The sequence below is a fragment of the Fundulus heteroclitus genome, chromosome 11, assembly GCF_011125445.2.
Source record: "Fundulus heteroclitus isolate FHET01 chromosome 11, MU-UCD_Fhet_4.1, whole genome shotgun sequence".
Lineage (NCBI taxonomy): Eukaryota > Metazoa > Chordata > Actinopteri > Cyprinodontiformes > Fundulidae > Fundulus > Fundulus heteroclitus.
The window spans coordinates 15592143-15609175 of record NC_046371.1 but is presented as its reverse complement, the minus strand read 5'-3'; the positions used below and the strand labels follow the sequence as shown (position 1 = coordinate 15609175).

Here is a 17033-nt window from a genome sequence, read left to right as displayed (position 1 = left end):
CACTGAGCAATTTTTAACTATAACAATATAAATTGGGGTTCATCTATATGCGCAAGCAGGGACTTTAGCAGTGAAATCAGCCACAATAATACTTTATCCTACAGACTGCCGAGTATCTGTCGACCTGCTAAGCTGCAGAGCGTAAGGAAAAACATCCTTTGAAATTCTGCAGTTATTCACAACGATTTAAAATAAATAAAAAAAAACACATGCATTCGTCAGGTTGTTTTTATTGTTAAGCCCGTCTGGAATACGTTGAGGAGACGAATACTTTGTTCTGTTTTAGTCCTGGAGGGTTCTTAAAAGATTCTGCCCAGAGGTGTACTATTTCACACGAAGAAATAAGCACTGATAATAAAAACCCAGCAGTATAAGAAAATAAAAAATTCAACCGCAACATCATATGAAATACAACATTTTTAAAACACGTACCGAAGAAACTGCTCATTTCGCTTTTTTGGGTTGATGACGTCACATGAGGCGGAACGACGGAGCAGGCGTTGGTAAACATTGTGCAGATTAGGGACTTTTGACAGATTTTAACAAACATTCTTTCTCAACAAACATTATTTGAGCTGCAAAGGTTCAACCTTACACGTTTAAGTTAGAATTGATTCTGATGAGCCGCAACTCATGATGGATGCCACCATGGAGGATGACGCTGAAGCAAGTGGTGATGATGGAAATGATCATCGGAATCTCAGCTGTTTGTACTCCTGAGTTTTTTTCCATTTTCTGTGCATATTTGTCACTTTTAGCACGAGTAAATGGGATATTCTGCTGGAGTCCTATAAAATTCTATGTGTGTAACTTTGGCCAAATCTTCCTACAATCCCTACGGTGTTCTCAAATACAGCTTAAGTGTTGTACTGCAACTGCGCAAAATATGGGTCAACACATTTGAGTTAAATATTTATTGTAAAAAAAAAATAGAATAAAGGAAAACAAACTGAAAAATTACCGCTGTTCATAATCAGAAGATCTGTTGATTTGTGCCTTTTTGGAGGTAATGTGTGCATAGGTTATTTTGTGATGACAGCTGTCTGCCTCACAGGTTTAACTCTTTGCTCTGGAGGAGCAACAGTGCAGAAACTAAAACCTTATCAATCCCTGTACATATGCTCCCGTCTTTAGCAACAGCCGAGGTCAAAGTTATGGCTGTTGTCTCAAGTTCTCCTGTGCTGATTCTGCAGCAGGAGCTCCTCGCAACGCCGAACGCGCGCGCACACACAAAGAGCCCCGGGCGTCCATTAATCAGTGGGGCTTATTGTCATGGAGAAGCTATTAGCCACATGCTCTCGGCCCAGCCTGCCACATCACAAAGTGCCACCTCCATGGCTTAAAATTTGGTACCGATCTGGAAATCTTGCAAGCGTTTTTTTAATTAAAAGAAAATGCTAAAATAATAAGGAAAAAAAAGCTCTTTTTTTTTTTGCTGCTCCATAAAAAAATGGGTCACCATAGATGGAGGTGGGTGCTTGTAAGAAGTCAACAGATTGTGTAATATACGAATGTACCACAATCGTATATTACACGGTTTTAATAATACTCTCCTGGATACCATAAATAGCACACTGTCCATTTCCCCTGCATTGTTAACATTGTTTACATTTCAATTGTTTATATAAATCGCTGCTGCATCTTTATCCTGAAATTTAGTGCAATTTACTGTGATTTTTCAAGCTGTATGCAAACGAAATTTCGTTCTGTACGCAGTTTGTGCATACAAAATGACAAATACAGTCTAATACAATACTGTCTAAAGTCTCTAAAGTCTAAAGATTATGTTCTTACAGTGAGATAACGTTGATTGAAAATAACGCAATAATATGACATTGTAGTATTGGAAAAGAAAAACATATGGTATGGTGATATGATCTCGCTGCTTTAATTTAAAGCAGGAAACACAACAATTATTCCTACTGTCGTTAACATGAAACACAATTATTATTGCAGTACAAACTCTGTTATCCTAAAGTATGTCTTTATGTAGATTTTCATTTTGACTGTAGTCAGACATATAAAACGAACTTGCATTAATGCGTTGGCATTGCTATTAGGCTCAGTGTGCAGATTATTACCTTCCTGCCATTCTGATCTGTGCGGAGTAACGCTGTGAAGAAGACAAGCTGACAGTATCTGGGTAATTAGTCAGGCTATCTGCTCAGGTAGGCAGCCTGCCGTCCAGCTTGTAGTTTGCCAGCTGTAGTTTTAAAACAGCACTACCATAATAAGAGTGCTTGGTGGTAATCCTTTAGTTTCCATTCTATAATGGTTTGTCTTTTTTTATGATTGGAAATATTTTCAAAACAGGAATTTAAAGTGCAGCGGCCCTCCTTTGTTCAGCCGAACGCTGAGCACAGCATCATTTGAGGGAAACCACAGCCGGCCGGAGAAAGCTCAGGTTACCCCGGCACTTTCACTGGCATCCCGTTAAAGAGATTTTAAACTTCATGTGTGATGTCCAATCTTAGTAGTTTTTAGTTTGCAAATATTTCAAATCATGGAAAACATGTAGCTATTGGTAACCGATGCTCTACCTATTCCTTATTCACGTCTTTTCTAATCTGCTGCAAAAATAGGGTTAAGAATTAAAGTTATGTAAAGTAAGAGTTACCTCCAAATAAAATAAAAATGAACTCAATTAAAATACATATATACGAGTATACAAATGATCCCATCCTCCCTCATTCTTCATATCATCAAACACCCTACCTCCCCGCCGCCCCCATGCACTATCCCCCCCCCCCCCTTTGCTCTTTGCTCTCCTCATCTCGCCCATTTTCCCATTTCCTTATTTCTCTGCGTTCCTTCATCTCCCACCCCTAACCGATGCTACGCCATTCTTCAAAAGTTTCCGTGCAGTGACCCAGTTCATAGCACGGCGGAGAGCGAATGGCGAGGGAGAGCTGAGCGAGCGGCAGAGGAGCAGATAGTGGAGACAATGAGGAAGGTGTAACATGTCAGTCCCTTTCCCCCCCCCCCACCTCTGCCATCTGTGACAGCGGGAAACCTGATGCAGCTCTACTTCCCACCCAAACCCCTCTTCTCCCCTCCTCTTTTATGCCTCCCACGCCTACTCTTTCACTCTTCATTGCCGTTCGCCCATGGCTTTATCGACCTCCCCCTAACTTCTACCATTATTCATAATTAATGCAGGAAAAGAAAACCTCTTTGACACACTTGTAGTAACATATGTGTGAGGTTTTGTGAGCTTGCCAGTTTTTCTTTTTTTGCTTGTGTTCCCCACCTACACCTTCTATGAGCTCATGTGTCCTCCACCCTCACCTGTTCATCAGTGCAGTACTCAACGTACTGATTTACAAAACATACGTGGCCGCTTTTTCTTTTGTCAAGTTGAAGACTATTTGAGCACCTTTTTGATTTAATCCTAGAAAATCACAATAAAAACTCCAGATCAAACCAAAATAAGGGCCTCTTGCAGGTCGATATTCTTTAATGCCGCCACACAACCTCATTTCCTTGCAGCAATTCCTTTTGTAGATTATAGAAATATCATTATAGACGCCCTGGTTAATGTCCTGCAAAACAAAGCACCATTTTGTACAGGAAAAGGTCAGGTAAAAAAAACAAAATCCTAAAGGTACCATGTGGCGAAGTGTGAAATTGCACAGTACTCATGGGAACACTGTGAGCAATATGTGATATTTAACGTCATTCAAGAGTTAAACTGCGTTTGCTCATTGCACTGACGAACAAACCGAATGCACAGAAACTAATTGGATGATAAAAAAAAAAAATCAATCAGTAATACATTTGCACCAATTAAAGAAGATCATTATTGGTCAAATGATTAGTTTTTCTATCCCTTGTGACGTCATCACCCCACATGGACCCAAAGCAGTGTTGTGGCTGCTTGTTTTTATTCACTGTGCTTTTAGGAAATGTTTTATTTTGTGAATTTTTTGCCGTAAAAAAAATGACCATGCCGTGGTTTTATAGTCAGAGTGCTTTTGTTAGTGGGAGAAAAACAGGATGGTGGAACGGTACCTTTAATCACGCTCTTTCAACATCTGACGATCCGAAGCACGCGCACAAAGTTTTGTTGGTGGGAGAGAAAAAAACAACAACATTTTTTTTAATCATGCAAATAAGAGTAGTGATCTGCAACAAGTATTGCAGAATAAAAGAATAACTTAATGATGGGTGGTTAGTTAAGCTAAAACTAAACTGCACAAAATAAACATGATATTTAAATCCCCTCTCGCGCTTCTAAAAACAGCTCACTAGACTTCAGACGACCTCTGAAGATGACGTGCGCTATCAGGAAGCCAGACATGAGGAGCATTTCCCTTGAATCCCTACAAGCTGTCTCAGGGATTCAGGAGATCTAAGTTGATCTTCCCTCACATCCCATAAACGCCGTATGAGATTGATCAGGAGACTTTAAAGGCCGAGTCAGCACCCTCAACCTTGATTTCTCTGTTCCACCAACCCTTCCTCTAGAATGTTTTTTTTTTTTTTTGCAAGATGGAGAAAGCATCCTTTTTTTTTAGGATGACGTCATTACCATCAGGAAACACCGAGGCTACAGTTCAAAGCATGTTGCAGCTACATTTACCTACCACTGAAAAAATATATAGAAGTATCACAATAAAAGCTCAAAATAGAAACATTGCTCCTTTTTGGTTGCTGTTTGCTGCTATTGAGGCATCCATCTAATGGCGAACCATCCATCCACTGTTACTGCTTATCCTATAAACTAACCATCTTCCCATTCTCTGCTGAAGAAACACATCCCCGCATCATGATCCTGCCACCACCATGTTTTCCGATTTTAAAATGTATTCTCGGCGTATCATACTGAAGGACTGATGGTCATCCACCTGCAGTATAGGCTGTTTAATTCTGCCATGCAGTCCACCCCACATGGCTTTATCTCTCAATCGTGCTTTATAAAGAAGCGCCAAGCATTTCTGTGCACAGCTCTCCACTCCTCGTGTTCCTCAGCTGGCTAGTTCCTCTGAAATGCGGCGTATTTCTTTGAGGCGCTGCGGTGCGCTCCCTTTCTGTGCCGTGGGAGCCTATTTTTAAACAGTGCTCTCGGCGATGATCTCCCTAACAGACTTTCGGTAAAACTTCTGTTGGCCTGTTTTTTTTTTCAGGCTGATCAAGTCAGCCCCGACGCTGTCAGAGTGCATTATGCGCGGGAACTCTCCAATTTAAACTTCTAATGGGAAACCTTCACATAATGCAGCGGATGTTCTGTGCGTCAAGCTCACTTTGCTCCATGTCTTCTTCTTTAACTCTTGTCTCTTTTCTCAGTCGGTGCTGTGACAAGAAGAGCTGCGGAAATCGTAATGAGACGCCCTCAGACCCTGTTATCATCGACAGGTACTGACTTTCTCTGTGCCCCTTTCTCTGTCTCCCACCCACCCCACCCAACACACACACACACACACACACACACTCACACAGACTAGACATATACCGGCACACTGCTCTGACCTGTTTGAATGGCAGCGTGGGACGGGATGTTTGTGTTTTTTAGACAATCGGCTGTCGCAACGGAAATAGATGCTCTTCAGACTGAATCAGCGCCTTGTGATGTGAGGCGGAGGGAAACGTTTGACACACAAGCTTTGCATTTAACAGCAGGAATGATGAGCAGTGCTGGTGTTAGCAGCAATATTTAAAAAAGAACCTCACACATACTTTTTTTTTTTTTTTTTTTTTTTTAACTGGGACTACATGACCGAGTGTGATTCGGGAAAGGTGGAGATCTTCTCAGAGAGGACACACATGCATATCAGCGGCTCTGTTGCTGGCTTATATCTGGAACATAGGCGCTAATGTGCACCTTGAAATGTTTGCGGATGTAGTTTTTTGACTCCCTAATGCAAAATATAAAACTGTTTCTGCAGCTGTCTTTCAAAGAGGTGGAATGAAGATATCCGTCCCTCACCACCCACCCGTACCTCTTCCTATCACTCCTACAGCAGCCTAAAAAAAAAAAAAATGGGTCACAAGCGAAGAAAAAAAATGACAGAGAAGCTGAAATGGGATCCAACATCATTTTTAATCAGATATTTCTCGTCTTGGTTGTTGTTTTAACCCTGCCTGAGCACACGTACACACAGAGAGAGGGAGCGCAGTGACATTTTCTCATCATTGTCACTCTTCTGTATGTAATGAGACATACAATGTGCAGCATCTTGACTTCATGTATGTTTGTCTGGAAAAATGAGTGCATGTTTTTTGGCAGTGTGACCAGATGTAGATGGTTTTGGGAAAATACTTGCCACTCTTTCAGTGTAGAGAATATACAAGTGACACCACTGACTGGATGTTATGGTAGCCGAAGTTGACTCTTCAGCACTTCTTGAGTGCCTCAACTCACACCTGTCAGTCAAGCTGGTGAGTTAAGGTTAACAAGGATATAAACTCTCCATCACTTCCAGTTTTTTTTTCTGTTTTTCACTGCTTTATTTCCAGTGCAACTTCATGTTTAGATTATCCTTCTGTGTGTTTCAAAACCTTGTTGAATTGCAAATGCAGGACATTTAATATGCAATCAACCAGTGATGCAATCACAGTACTTTCAATAGAAAGCAAGACAATACTTTAAACCATCATTAAGATATCATTTATTTTTCAAATTCTAATTCTATGATCTAAAATGACTTTTATGTGGCTTTAAACTTGGAAGAAAGGAATCTCATAAAACGTCATGTTCTCTCACATATATAAACTGTATGCGTCATTTATGGAATTGCATATACTGCATGTGTGTTGAAGGATATAATGTTGATGGTGCACAATTGCACAGTAATCAGTTTTTACTGTGATATCATTGACCAGTTTTTTTCTTTTCCCATACTTAATCATTGCTTAATGCTGGTCATGCATATAAAGGACTGTGTGTAACTAGCCTGACTTTTTATTAGCAAAATAAAATCAAGTGTTGCGTTCATATACATATTCTTTCAAAGACTAATAACAATCATAGCAAAAATTAAAATGTTCTCATAGCTTAGAATGGGTAGTTTATGAATACATGGTGACGGTGAACCCAATGGAAGAAGCCATGTTGCGTTGCTTTCTGTTTACAAAAGCGAAAAGGGGGACAAACTTGTTAGCCTTATGCATTTTACTTATCTGTCTTCTATATGAAGACATGCTGTCAGTGGAGGAGGAGTATAAAACCAGCGAAGATGATCATTCTACTTGCTGTTTTCTGTGGAAATGGAGGATCATCCATACGCTTTGTCCAGCGAGAGGGAAGAGAAAGTAACCAAGAAAAGAAAAATAAGTAATAACTGGGAGAAAATCAGAGGCTATATCGGAGTAGCTATTATTACCAGGATACGGACATTGCAGACTTTCTGCTGGACAGTAAAGTTAATTCACTATAACAGTGAAGTTTATTTTGGTATTATGTTAGAAACTGCAACTACTCTGTCCTCCCGGCAGAGACGGCTAGCTTGTTCGTCTTTGTCTGCCTCTCACTTCATCATGATCTCTGAGTCTGCAGGTCACCAAAAACCATTTCACAAGAGGACCATAGCTATTAGCAGTAGCTTTATAGCAGATATATGGAGGACATACTTGTTGACATTGTCACATTTATGACATTCCATGGCTTCTGGAGTAGTAACTATGCGCTTAAAGCCGAGATTGTTTATTATTCATTTAGTGCACCACTAGATGGGTGTAAATCTTACACATTTGGACAACATTCCAGCATTGCTTTTCTAGGCCTCCATAAAATGCAGTATCTGATATGATTTCCACCTCAGCACTAACATATATAAGCCTTGATGTTTTTTACATTAAAGTTAAGTAATCATGAGCTTCATACCTTATTCGCACATAGGGACCAGTGCTACAAAATCACAAGTGCTACTCCATTTGCAGCAATGATCTGATATTGGCATTCAGATTCAGATTCAGACATACTTTAATGATTGTGAATCTTGTGCTACGGTATGCAGACACTCTGTGTACACTGATGAAGATTTAGTCCCCTTGGCTTGCAGAACACTTGAAGTGGCTCCTACAGGAGAGCAGTGTGAATTTGTATTTGATTAATTTAGCTAATAATTATTTCTCAACAAGGAGGAACGCATAAACTGTATAGAGCATTAAACTTTCAGCCAAATATGGTGATGTGAGTGTCAAGAGAGACGGTGACAATACCATAAGTAATTTACTTTGCAAAAACCTATACTGTCAATTCTACCTCCTTCATCCAGATAAGCATTTCATAAAATGTGGCCGCATCATAAATAGCACACATTTTATGTATTTGGAAGGACTTGAGGTTTTACAAATACTGCCAATATCTTCACATTTGTGCGATAGTAATAGCGATTACTGTTCCCTTCTGCTTGCTAAATTTGTTTGCTTTCAGTATCTTATATTGTAAATACATTATATATACATGGTTCTTCAGTCTTATCAAATCTATCATAAATACCACAATACAGATGTTTATGCTTGTAATTATTGCTCTACTTTCAGTATTACTTTGACTTTCATTGTAATGATTTCACTGATAACCCCTCTGTTGTTTATTACATGATGTTGCAAGTATTTAGCCCTCTCCTGTACTCCTTTAAATAGCATTTATAGTTATTCTTCCTAAATGTTCCTGTACATTTTGAAAAAAATAAATAAATAGAAAATATATATATTTTTTAACTGACATTAGAAATTATTTACAGAAATCTTTCTTGGCATTATAGCAATCATACCCTTCTTATAAATGCTGATCAGCTTTTGCCTCTTTCATCTATCTATCTATCTATCTATCTATCTATCTATCTATCTATCTATCTATCTATCTATCTATCTATCTATCTATCTATCTATCTATCTATCTATCTATCTATCTATCTATCTATCTATCTATCTATCTATCTATCTATCTATCTATCTATCTATCTATCTATCTAATGACAATTTCAATCTTCATTTTGATTTCACGTAGGATTAAATGATTTGGGTGTGTTTGTGCAGGACATTGTTCTGACTGTAAACCCCAGCCCTGTTTTTATTTTGTTTCTGTCGGCTCTGTCAAACTTCTCAGCTTACCTCCCATTATATATATTTGCCTGGAAGCTGGGTTAGTTAACATGGAGACCTGTGTGTGTGTGAAAGAATAGCTGATACTTTAGACCCAGCCTGACGAAATAATGGGTACATAACCCATAACGTGTGAGGAACTGGACCGTTTGAAGCAGCGATGTTTGTGTGACGGCTAGTCTGTGGCTGTGCGTCATTTTATATGGCTGAAAGGGAGATGCAGTGAAGTGAATTCTGGGAGATGTCAGGGAACTTGGTCAGGAAGGAATGTCAAGGTTACTGTGGATACCGTGGGATACTTCCTGTCGAACCCCCCTCTCACAGCATCTTGGTGCAACATCTGGAACTCTGCTCTCTGACCTAAACATGTGGAAGGAAGGACAGAATAAAACCTTTAAGTGAGTCACTGATTGTAAACTTACATCTAACTTGGATAACTTTATCACCACGTATGGGCCTTGAATAGACAAATGACTATTGTCTTTAATTTTTATTTTATTTTTTGGAAATTAGAAAGTAGACATAACGTTACTTTTTTTCCCTAAAAACTATTATGCAATTATACAAAAGTTACAGCAACTAGTAAAACTGTTACCAGCAGTCGGACATCATACGTTGTGCTGTGTGAGGGGGGGGAAAACAACGTGAGAAAACCAAATACAGAAATGCTGCATAAACCCTGCGGGTTGACTGAAGATCCGAAAAACCTTCTGAATCACTGACAAATTCAAGCGAATAAACATACTCAAATTTCTGTCACCGTCTCACTCATGGGTTTGTGAATTTGATTGATACCCAGTGAGAAGCCTGAACTCGGAGATGGGAAGGCGAAATAAAGTAAACAAGCTGGACACGTGTTACGGCCGTGGGGTAAACTGTGGATGTCCGTGGCGGGGAGGAACATGAACGTAAAACATAAACTGAGGCGTTGAGAGGAAGTGTCCATGCTTATAATTTAGTTTAGAGGAATCTGAAAAAAAAAAACACTTTTGAGAAGATCTTCTCTGGTGTACATCAGCTTCACTGATCCTGCAGAGGGTCAGACCCCAACAAGTAGTTCGTAGACGAACAGGCGAAGCAGTTCAAATCAGTCCCCTTCAGTTCAACTCATTTAATTTCTTTTAACCAAATAAGCAAATATTTTTATCTCAGGTATATTTTTCTTAAAATTAGATAAATGAACAGCCATATCTCCAAAATTATGCACATCAGACGTAAACTTGCTTATCTAGACATTGAACTTGTACCAGGACTGTGGTAGGTACCATTAGCTCAGGGGTCCATGCTTGCAGCAACATGTATTTACACTGAGGCGATCAGTGGTGTCTCAGAATTCAAAGAATGAAGAAAAGTGTATTAAAATAAGTTATTTTTTGATAGCATGCAATTAATCTAATCAAATCAGAATATTTAAAGCGTAGTGAGGATGATACTAAAGGGAGTAAAACATCTTCCAAGGTCACTGTTAGAAAAGATCAATGGCTGCATGCAATCTGCTGGGTTTCCTTAGACAGAAAATGTTTTAACTTATTTGAATCATAAGCTTAACTTAACTGTATGGTTTGATAACTAGGACCGATTTGGAATGTAATCTGTCTATATGACTCAAATAAAAAAAACTTTTACTGCCTTGAGATGACATTTGTGGTGAACTGACATTGAACTGAATTGAATTGGTCAATAGGGGGAGGTATATTGAGGTTGTCAGGTCTTGACAACACTTTACTTATTTACTAGGGGCATTATACAACTCTTTTATCGAGGTGCCAGTACATTCGGAGGACACTGTAAATCTTTATTTATAACCAGTTCATGTAAACCTGGTGAGAAGCAGATAAATAGCTAGTTGAAAGATTACTAAACAGGAAATGTGAGCAATTGAAGCAAAGAAACTAGATATTTAACAGAATGTTTAACTAAAAAGTGATGCGTTCATCAAGCTCCTGCCTTAAACTGGGGGCATGAACAGGAAGCAAACTGGAAAAAAAACGAGTGACTGGCAGCTCATCGCTTGGTGCCATTGAGCATGTTTGAGTGACAAGTAGCCTATCGCTCCATGCATATGGGTGTGTGTGTGTGTGTGTGGGTTTGTGTGTGTGGCCCAGCCAATCCCTCTTGCGGGGCGGTGAGTGTCTCGCTGTGTCTCAGGGTTAATATAGGGTTAACTACATGCAACGATATCCTATCATACGCCTGCTTGACTCCTAAAGAGCCACATTCACTCCTCGCTCCTCTCCGAGCGTGTGTGGAAGGCTTCCATTCAGCTGTGTTCTCATGTCGCTCGCCGTCTTCTTCGACAGCATCCTCATCAGCTCTTGTTCCTTTCTTCCCCCACACGTCTGTTTCCCTCAGCTGCGTGTGCGATTTTTTATTTTTTTTCCCCCCCTCCTCACTCCTGGCCTTCCTCCAGCTCATTCACAGCATCCTTCTCCTTCTCTCCCCTTCGCCTTCTCCCTCTCTGGCGGTTTTGGTCTCTTTGTGGCCCTCAGGGGTTACCTACCTCACTGCTCAGCTCGCTGCACGTTTAGACATCCACAATTGGCTTAATAAGCTCAGGCGGTGTGTGTGTGTGTGTGTGTGTGAGGGAGAGTGTGTGTGTGTGTGTGTGTAGTCTGAGGGGGTAATAATCTCAGGCAGCGTGTTCAGGGTTTATATCAGTGTCAGGGCTTAAGGAAGGCAGTTTGTGGGTGTCTGTTATGTGAGCCAGTGTGTGTCTTCTCGCATTGTAAAGGGGCCCGCATAAGCCTGGTTTAAGGGGGTTCCCCCTTGTGTGTGTGTGTGTGTGTGTGTGTGTGTGTGTGTGTGTGTGTGTGTGTGTGTGTGTGTGTAATCTGCGAGGTTAAGAGGGGTCGCAGTTTGAGGTGGAGATGATGGGAAAGAGGAAGAGATGGAGGAACGGTAGAACGAGGAGGTGATGGTGATGAGGCAGCATTTACAGGGAGTAAAGGGAAAGGTGGAGTACGAGGTTGGGTGGTGGGTGGGTGGGTGGGTGGGGGGGGGGGAGACTCGTAGAAGCAGACACAGGAGAGAAGAAGAAGAAGAGGAGGAGGAGGAGGAGGAGGAGATCAAGATTTGTTTCAGGGGATAAGAGCCTCCGTCTGGGGAGCCCTGTCAATCAAAGAGCAGGGGGTAGGGGAGGCGGGGGTGCTGTCAATCAACTGGAAGAGGAGGGTAAGAGGTAGGGTGGGGAGGTGAGGGGGGGGGTGGAGAAGACAGAGGGAGCGAATGGGATCTTCTAAACGATCTCTTCATCTTTTCTCCCTTTGTCTTCCTCACTACTTTCTTTTCTGGCATGTCCCAGTTACTAAAATATCTCTGCCAGCCTGGTACGTCACCGTTACTGTTCGCTCTACTGTCACTGTCTGACACACACACACACACACACACACACACACACACACACACACACACACACACACACACACACACACACACACACCTCTAAAATAGAACGTGTGATAGTTTCCCTCCTTTCTTGACCCGTTCTCATTGCTCCTTTACCGCGTCGCCCTCTTTTCTGTCAGACCTAACTCCGTCCTAAATATAGATTTGCTTTGCTCTGCCTAACGTGACCACAGCTCGGTGATTTCTCACGTTATGCGGGCATGAAAGAGGGTAAATAATTAGTTGTTTGACATGCCTACACGTTAGTGGCTATGAAATGAAACAGAAATTGATTTTTAACGTGCGATACATTCTTCAAATTAAATGTATTACAGAATTACTCCAGTACAATTGCCTTCAGATGTCCCCTCATGAATAAATAGAGTCCACCTGTGTGTAATTTGATTTCAGTATAAATCCAGCTGTTCTGTGAAGGCCTCAGATGTTTTTTTTTGTTTTGTTTTTTTGGATATTGTTAAACAAACAGTATTGTGAAGACAGAGGAACACAGCAGACAGGTCAGGAATAATGTTGTGGAAAAGTTTAGAGCTGCTTGAAAACTCTTTTTCAAGCATTAAAAAAACTTTTCAGTCAGTCATGTGTGTGTTTCATTTGTTTAAAAAATTTAAAAACTTGTACCTGTTACACGTTCTGGGCTGCTCTAGGACGCAGTGGTTAGCACTGCTGCCTTGGAGCTAGAAGGTTTTGGAGACGTATCTTTCTGCAGTCCGTGGTGTTAATCAACTTGGATTTCCTTCCTTTATGAAACTTTTTGGTTTGGCTTTTGGTTATGCGAAAGTACCATTGGTTTCTTCAAACCAAGCGTTATTGTTTTTGAAAGCTTTGGATTTGAGTTATTTGCAGCGCATTATACTTCCTTCCTTGCATACTTTCTAATATTTCAGGACCACTTCCTGTGTTAAAGGTCAGTGTTTGCTTAAAGATGAGGCCCGCTGGGAATTTTCCATACCGGTGCCATAATGGCAGCGTTCATCTTGGTCACTGTTTTTGTGTGTTTATGCGTGGGTGTGTGTGTGTGTGTGTGTGTGTGTGTGTGTGTGTGTGAGACGATGTGAGATGGAGAAAAAGGGAGAGAGAAGGATGTTTTATTCATTTCTCTCATTTAGTGTCTTCATGGGCACCTGTCCTAGCAGACAGTGGCTCAACATTCAGTTCACTCGCTGATTTAGTCTAACTGCCTGTTTTAATGAACACACACACACACACACACACACACACACACACACACACACACACACACACACACACACACACACACACACACACACACACACACATATATTGAGCATATTGAGGGTCAGCGATGCAGAACTCTGTTATTTTGTGTTTTTCTCTGTGTGTGTTGGTTCCTTTTATGGTATTTCTTTTGATTTAGGGATAATTATGCAGTCTTTTTTTTTACTTTTATGGTAAAGGCTTTGCATTTCATTTTCACACCTCTTTATTTTCTCAGTGAATATAGGGGCCAAGGTGGTAATCTGATGATATTGGATGATAGAAAGGTTTACTATCAGCAGGTATTGGTAAAAATGGTCATTCTAAGCTGAAAACAGCCGACATATTAAACCTGTCTCTGTACAATCAGACAGGAAATAGGATTAGAGAAACATCAACAGGGGTTGAATGAAGAGGTTCCAAACAGATGTATTACGAGCGCCCTGCTTCCGCTTCTCCCACACAAACACAAGCACAGACATAGCCTTTTCCTTTTTCTGTTCTTTGTTTCCCCCTCTTTCACACTCTCATCCTCTCCTTCCTCCCTTTCCTGTTCTTGTGTGCTATGATACATGGCCCAAAACACACACACACACACACACACACACACACACACACACACACACACACACACACACACACACACACACACACCAACACACACACATCCTTGGGCAGGGATCATGTTTCCCTAATAGCTACAAAGCACTAACTGGATGGCCTCACGTGTTCCCATATGTCTGCCGAAGCTGTTGTGATGCCACCATTAGCTTAGAGAGTTGCATTGCTATAATGCATTGGATTTTTCCCCCCAAAATTGCTCTATGAAGAAAATCTTTCGATGTTCATGTAAGAAGCCCATTCCTGCACCAGACTGGGACATTCCTCTCTCTGTACAGATATAAATATACACGTATTTGCGTCTTCTGCTTTGTTTTTTGCTTTATTCAGCAGGGAAAAAAAGTTTTAAGATGTGTTTGATTTCATTATATTTTAGAAATCCAAATGTTGGCAAGTATACAACTGACTGCCTTTGATTATTTTCAGTTAATTAAAGATAACCAGGTATGGTCAATCTCTGGATAAACAGTAAGACCACCTGAAAATGTTCCACATTGTTATTTAGGATTTTTGATTAAGACCGTGCTGATATTTGGGAATAAAAACATGCTTAAATCCCTATCGACTTGTTTTGATACGTATATGGATAATCCAGTGATGCTCTAATGCACCCAACAAGTTCAGCTGTTTGGATATCCCCTCTCCTCAGAGGGAATGCTGAAGACATGCCTGCTGCTGTGCAGCATTTCAGGCTAATTGAATAATGCAGGCAGCAGGATTTGGACATAAGCTAATTTTTCCTCCAGTATCAGTTGTGTTTACATCCAGCTTGAAGGTGTTTCAGGCGAGTGCTAATTGCTGAAAAATGCAAACAAAACCTTTAGTCTGGCCCTGCTTTATTGCTCCATCATCATTATAGTTGAATAAAGAACCCCAATGTTCCTTAAATAGCAGATTTTAGTAATACCTTGTGGTCAAACCTTGTTCGTTTTGGTGTCGCTTTTTACATTTGCACAATGGGCCGTAGCTCAGTGCACTTTGCTCTGCACATAAAAGTTAAGCTTTAAAACAATCCTGCATTTGTTTGGTACATGTGTGTGTGCCGAACCACAGCACAAAATGTTTTGTCTTAAACATAAAAGGATGTAGAAAAGCTTCGAGCATAAATTTTTTGTTGTGTCAATGTCAGGTGGATGTTGAGTTCCTTTATCTCCGCTCGGGCAAAAATAACTCCTCTCAGCCAACCTAAGCGGTAATTTATTTCTACAACTTCATTTAAATAAAGAATTTACATTGCTACAGTCACTTTCTTTTTTTTTTTTAGCTACATTAGAATTTGCTATATTTGAAAATGACACGTCAAGAAGGACAAGAAGAACTGTTGTGCTTTCATAAGAGACTGCAAATAAAATAAAAGAAGATCTATGTGCTTTGTTTTGAACTACAGCTACTCATTTTTAATGTCTGCATGGGCCAATGTGCTTATGCAATCTTTTATCAAGTTCAACGCTGTGTTCGTAGAACTAGTGTTACATCCTTTAACCTCTAGCTTAGTTTTTTTTTTTTTCTGGATCTGTTAGAAATTTTGCAATGGTTCATAAATTACAGCTGCTGCACAGGCTGTGAAGCAGAAGTAACCATCTGGAGATGATCGGCTCAATAAATTTACTTGCACTCGGGTTTTCTGCCTCAATCAGTGAAATTTCCAATTCAATAAGGACTACTTGAATGCGCTAATTAGTAGTTTTGGAGCTTACCGAAAATATACTTGACCATTTGGATACATTTTTACTTAAAATGTCAGTAACCCTATACCCTCTTCCCCCACCATCAGGCTTTCAGATACACCCGTACATGGGTGTGTATCTGTGGGCGTGCATTCATGCGTACAAACGTATTTGAGCATGTGCGCACATACTGTATGAGTGTTAGAAAGCAAAAAACAAAAAAAAAAAGCCCCCCAAAATGCTAATTCAATTCAGTTTAATTCAATTCACCTCAGTTCAGTTGTGTTTCATGCAACTGTGGCTGAATCGCAACAACTGTCATCTAGCGATCTGAAAGTTTTAGAACTGATTCCTGCTTCGTATGCCCAACCTGTCTGCCAAACGGTGCATTGGTGTTTGAATGTGCTTGCATCTTTTAAATGTGTGACTGGGTGAGTGTGGCTATGTTAGACAGTGCTTTGTGTGGTCATTAGGACTAGAAAAGTGCTATTTAAATGTGGCCCATTTCCATCAGAGTGTAAAATGAGAGAATAAAGTGACATTGGTCAGTCTGAGAACATCTTATTTGTCCTTTGACAATTCAAAACTTTTTTGCCACCACCCCTTCTAGAAATTCTCCCTTGCTCTGAGCTTAAAAAACAGTCGAGTCAATTGCAATATGTACTTATTGTGACACTTCTCCTGATAACCGGGCTCTGTCCTAATGACAGAAATGCAGGATTCGATTTCTCTTCGAATGATTGTCTCTCTAGTGTTTTTATGTCTTTTTGTTCAACGTTATTGATATAGACACACGTGTCATCATTCATTTATTCATTCATTCATTCATTCATTCATTCATTCATTCATTCATTCATTCATTCATGTTGCACATTTCTGTTTAAAGATGTTGCATGAACCACATCCACTATGATTATCCCCCATCACCTCTGCCCCTGACTTTGTAACCTTGTAGCGTTGTTGCTCACCATATAACTTCCTAAAATACTTTTATTTGAATTTTTACACAATGTTTAATTCAGGACACTGAAGCTGTCACACTGTCTTATTGAGTAATTGGATCCATGGGTAAAGATA

The 17033-nt window shown here is 40.2% G+C and overlaps 1 protein-coding gene across 2 annotated transcripts in view; it reads left to right on the top strand.

Annotated features, from left to right (window-relative positions):
- Nucleotides 1-17033, top strand: part of LOC105920574 (transcription factor COE1-A) — a 129361-nt gene that overhangs the window by 17772 nt on the left and 94556 nt on the right. For both annotated transcript variants that reach the window (XM_012856177.3, XM_012856176.3), the window contains exon 6: nt 5287-5355. In XM_012856177.3, the coding sequence (XP_012711631.1) occupies nt 5287-5355 (69 nt within the window). The remainder of the gene's footprint in view (nt 1-5286; nt 5356-17033) is intronic.